The 5,455-nt window shown below is 27.6% G+C and overlaps 1 protein-coding gene across 1 annotated transcript; it reads right to left on the bottom strand.

The window, feature by feature from the left end:
* Nucleotides 1–2,909: 2,909 nt before the first annotated feature.
* LOC107908460 (uncharacterized) lies at nucleotides 2,910–3,440 on the bottom strand. Its single transcript, XM_016835633.2, has one exon. The coding sequence runs from the start codon at nucleotides 3,438–3,440 to the stop codon at nucleotides 2,910–2,912; it is 531 nt and encodes a 176-aa protein (XP_016691122.1).
* Between the last annotated feature and the right edge of the window lie 2,015 nt (nucleotides 3,441–5,455).

Genomic DNA, 5,455 nt, shown 5'->3' with positions numbered 1-5,455 from the left:
ATAATAGCATAGCTTGATCTTCATCGTCAATATGAACCTCAACGTTCTTTAAATCATTTAAAAGAGTAATGAATTGACTGATGTGATCTTTAAGAAGCTCACCTTCGTTCATGCGAAACGTAAATAGACGTTGTTTCAACACTAAACGGTTAGCCAGAGACTTAGTCGCATAAAGTGTTTCTAACATTTTCCACAAGGCGAATGAGGTCTTCTCCATCAATACCTCCTGCAATACTATATTCGCGAGGCACAACTGGATTGCAGACAAGGCCTTTTCATCAAGCTCTTCCCATTCTGTTTGATTTAGATTCTCAGGCTTTTTCCCTGTAACAACCTTTTTCAAGCCATTTTGAACTAGAATTGCCATAATCCGAACTTGCCATAGATTGAAATTTGTCTCACCATCGAACTTCTCAATTTCAAACCTTGTTGCTGCCATCTCTGAACGGGCTGATCTATGAAAGTTAAACTAGCTCTGATACCACTTGTTAGGATCGTCCCGATTAAGCAACGAACAAGTAAAAATAGTAGAAGAAATTGAGAAGATGAACACACAAATTTAACGTGGAAAAACCCCTCAAAAGAGGATAAAAAACCACGGGCAAAGATAATTTTACTATAATGGCAAAAGAATGAAGAGTACAAAAGATGGAGATAAAAACTAAACCCCGAAAACCCGAAAAACAAAGAACCCTCAAACGTAAACGCAAAATTCTCTGAATGTGTTATGAGTTCTAATCTAATGGGTGTCTATCTATTCTAAGATTGTAAAGGAGCCTATTTATAGGCTAAATTAGTAAGTCAAATAAACTATACTAATAAATGCTAAATATATTATACTAATAAATACTAAATCTTCTAGAAAGAAAATATATTTTTGTTTAACTTGACTTGCAAGCAATCTATTAGAATTTGGGTCACACAATTCTAACAGTAAGCGGCTTAATGCATATAGACTTGTCCTGTGAAAGATGCTTTTGCCGTATACAGATAGTGAGAAACTTGCCACTGTGGTTAAAAGTAGATACTTTAACGAAAAGTAAAAGCAAAAAGCTAAAGTTAATAATAATAATAATAATAATAATAATAATAATAGTAATAATAGTAATATATTATTACTATTACTACTTAAACTCTTAATTAGATTTGATGTCACGAGTCAACTAAGTACGGATTTGGCTAGAAAAAATATTTAAATGTTCTTTCATATTTAAAACAAGTTATATTATTCAAGGATAATTTAATATTAAAAAAAATAAAAATGATACATTTTGTGAGATTTGATCTCAAATCTATTATTAGTAAAACTTTAAATTTATTACTCAATCAAAGTTTTAATTTAATATTTTTATATATGTTAATTTTATTATGCACATTTTATTACATTCATCAATTGTATGTTTATATATATCTATATATAATGTGACTGACTAAATTAGTGTCATGAGTCAATTCGACCAACTCAATTGTGAAATTATTAAAATGCCTTTACTTTAAAAGGTAATTAATAGTATTATAAGAGTATTTTCATCTTTTTGAACTTTTATATAATTTTCAAATAAAACAACTGAAAAGCATTATTTAATAACGAGTACAAAACCAACAAATCCATAATGTTGTTGATATAAAATATATATTTATAATATATTTTAATATAAAATATATTAATCATTTGCAATATATTTTTTAATAAAAAAATATTTCCATTCATCCACATCATGGGTATGATAAAGTTTAGCATTAATAATATTATTAACTGAGTTGGTGTCACAAATTAGCTCGACACCAATTCAAGATTTATAACAGCACCATAATAAATAATTGTATTAATTTAATATTCTTAACCTGATGTATTCACAAATTGATAAACATTTGTATTTACAAATTAGCTCGCCTCTAACTCAAGATTGATAACAACATCATGACAGACAATTCTATTAATTTAATTTTTTTAATTTGATTTATTTATATATTTAAATTTCGTTTTACTCATAATTTATTCTTATAATTTTTATTTTAATATTGTATATGTTTAATATTTTATTATTAATTAGTTTCAAGGCACAAATTTTATTATTTATCATATGTTATTTTTAAACACATCTTTATATTCTAAATTTATTATTTATTGCACCATGACAAATTTAACCATTAACACTAAATTTTTTGTCAATTTAGTTGTTTTTTGAGCTAAATTTAATTGTCAACCTTAAAAAAAACTTAATCACTAATCTTAAAAAAAAAGTTGAATTGTAGTTTACTTAACAAAAATATTAATTAAAACATTAATTTTTTTAACATATTAACTTACATATCAATCCATTTGTACGTCACATTATTTTATTTTATTTTTTGAATTTTTTTATATTTTTTATAACTTTTAAATTATCTGTTCATGCAAAAAATATGATATATAAAATACAAGTAAATTGGTATATGAGTTGCAGGTGAATATTATTACAAATTCATATTTTAATCAAAATTTTTTATTAAAAGGTAGATTAAATTGAACTAAAAATAGATTGAATTTGTCAAAATGCGTAATAATAGCTCAATTTAAAAAAAATATCTGTCATGAATCCTTATACTTTAGTCCTCGAGTAGAAGTTGGGGTGCCCATCTCAATATCGACCGACAATGGATGGAGCAATTTGGACATTCGGGACAATCAAAAATACGAATCATTTCCTTGTCGATATTTGAATTTTCTGAAGAACCAAATATTTTCAAGGGCCAAATAAACAAGGGACAAGTGTCAATATTTTCAAGAGGGGTGAATTCTAAAATGAAATGACCCAAAATTTATCCCACACTCCCCACAGTTTCCCTGTTTTTCCTACTTTTTACTCCTACCATTTCTTCCTGCTTCCTATTATCATCCTTACAGAAGGCCCATTCACCAGCCATAACTACAGGAAAAGTTCAGACTGCAACAAAGTATAATAATTAGCAGCGTCATCTTCAAATTCCCACAACCTATCACATAAAGCAAGCCCATTTCCACCATTGTTACAACCTTGTTCAAACTCAAAAACTCCAACATCAAAACCATGTTCCCTATTAGGAATCCCAAGCTCATCATCAGAAGCTTCAAGCAAATGGCGTATGACTTTCTCTTTATCATCCTGAATATCCTCGTCTTCTAAGCTGCCGGTGATGGTGTTGGTATTGGTAGCTTCTGCTGTGGTGTTAGGCCTGGGGTTTTTTTGGCCAGCATCTAAGGCGGCTGATGTTGGGTAAGGAAGGGGGTCATCTAAAACAGAGTCAGAAGAAAGTTCCTGTTGCAAAGTTGTGAGGAGAGAAGACAGGTCTTGGTTTGGCTCATCCTCTTCAGCTTCAAGCAAAGAGAGTATGTGATCATATGACTTATGGCACTTTGTTTCTTCATCTGAACTCTGGGTTTCTTCTCTTGCGCGCTTTAAAGGCATCTGCTCAGCCATTGCAGCAGGACAGGGAAAAGAAAAGTTGCTTTGAAGAGAGAGAGAAAGAGAGAGAGAGAAGGTTGAGGGAGGGAGGGAAGCAGGAAAGAGCTATATAGAGGGCAAAGGAAAGTGGAGCCCGGTCAATATGAGTTAAAAGGGCAAGCAACAAATATTTATTTCAAAATGAATGTTCTAATGCCACTATTATATTTTATCAATATAAATAAATATTTTATAAAAAAACACTTTTGAAAAAAAATCATTTTCAATTTTTGAAAGAAAATGCTTTAGATTAATTTTTATTTGAGAGAAACAATTTTCTCTTTCAAAAATAATTTATTTAAAAATATTTTTTACGAACGATACTAAACAGACTCTAAATTATTCATAAATGTACCTTAAAACTGGTCACGCAGAAAATATCTCCAACGGTAGGATTATAATTTTGTGGTTCCCGAGGGATAATCAAAGGGTTGAAAAAGAAGGTAGACATTAGCCTGAAAGGGAGATATCAAAGCTCAAAGATAAAACAAAAGCTAATTAGAAAATAAGATATCGGTGTCTGTACGCTCTGTTTTACTCTGTACAACGAGAGAGCATGGTTTGCACAAGTAGAGCGGATCTCTTTTAAAAGCTTTTTTTTTTCTTTTTCTTTCTAAATGATCCCGTTTGTTTTCTCCTTATTTATTATTTTACTTTCATTTTTATATATCACCCCTGGAAAACCTTTTTTATAATGTTATATATTTTTATGATTTTTGTATAAGGTAGTAGATATTTTATTAGTGGATATATTATTTTCTATTGATAATAAAATATATGAATATTGATTTATTTTAGTGTATCATTTTAAATATATCGTTATTTTTGTACAACAATATTTAAGTTTAGGGATTAAGTATTTAAGTGTTTAGGGATTAAGTACCGTTTTGAATATATCATTATTTTTGTAAAATATTTTATGTATGTATATAAAAGTAATTAAAAGAGATTAAATAAATCTCAAACATAAAATACACATAAAGAATAAAATTTTGATTAAAGTGATAAAAAGTAATTAAAAATGTTGGTGGCATGGGTTCAAACTTCATTGATGTAAATTTAATATGCTAAAAAAAATAAAAAAAAATACTCATCAATTATGTAAAATATTATAAGCTTCGCAAATATAACTCCTCACTAAACAAACTTAAAATAAACAAGAAAAAATCATCCATAAATTAAATAATAAGGTTATCCCATTCTATGCATATAACAATTCATAATGAAATTAATAAATAATAAATAAGTTAAAGTTAAAATATATTTTAAAATTATTTTTTGATACAAATAAATAATAAATAATAAATTTAAAATTAGTACATATTTTAAAATTAATTTTTTGGTATTGGCCGATACATCATATTTTAGCTGATACAAGTGAAATCAACTATTACGCACAAATATAATCAATAATAATCGAAATCTGCATAGGAAAGAAACATACAATTCAAAAGCTCTAAATTATTTAAAATCTTTGAATACATAGAATTACCTTCCAATTATTTATTTATTTTGATACTTGTTGGAGAAGGAAAATAAATTACTTGACATTAAATTCAAATTCTTATACTTACAATATATTCTTGTCACTAGATTAAAAGGATTTTCGCAATCACCTCTCATTTATTACTTTTTCTTTTTTAAGATTAGTATATTTATGAACTTTTTTTTTATTTATTCTTTAATTTATTCTTACATAATCGAACATCAAAATGTGAATTTGAAGCCTCCATATGACTTATGATTTCAAGAATTTTTATTATTCATACATTTTTCCGTTTTCCTATATTTCTCTTTAAGGAGAATCCTCAATTAAACTTAATTCAAAATTAACAAAAACAACAACAAAGCTTCGTATGCCTCCACGGTATAAAAATTTCGTTTTTTCCCCATTTAACTTGTGTTAAATTATGCTAATAGGATTTCATTTAACTCTTGGTTGTTATGCTTGGAATATATTCTGGTATTTGACTCTGTTGTTGTTGTTAAAT

The sequence above is a fragment of the Gossypium hirsutum genome, chromosome D02 (assembly GCF_007990345.1).
Source record: "Gossypium hirsutum isolate 1008001.06 chromosome D02, Gossypium_hirsutum_v2.1, whole genome shotgun sequence".
Lineage (NCBI taxonomy): Eukaryota > Viridiplantae > Streptophyta > Magnoliopsida > Malvales > Malvaceae > Gossypium > Gossypium hirsutum.
The sequence above is the reverse complement of the archived record's forward strand: the minus strand, read 5'-3'. Positions and strand labels throughout refer to the sequence as shown.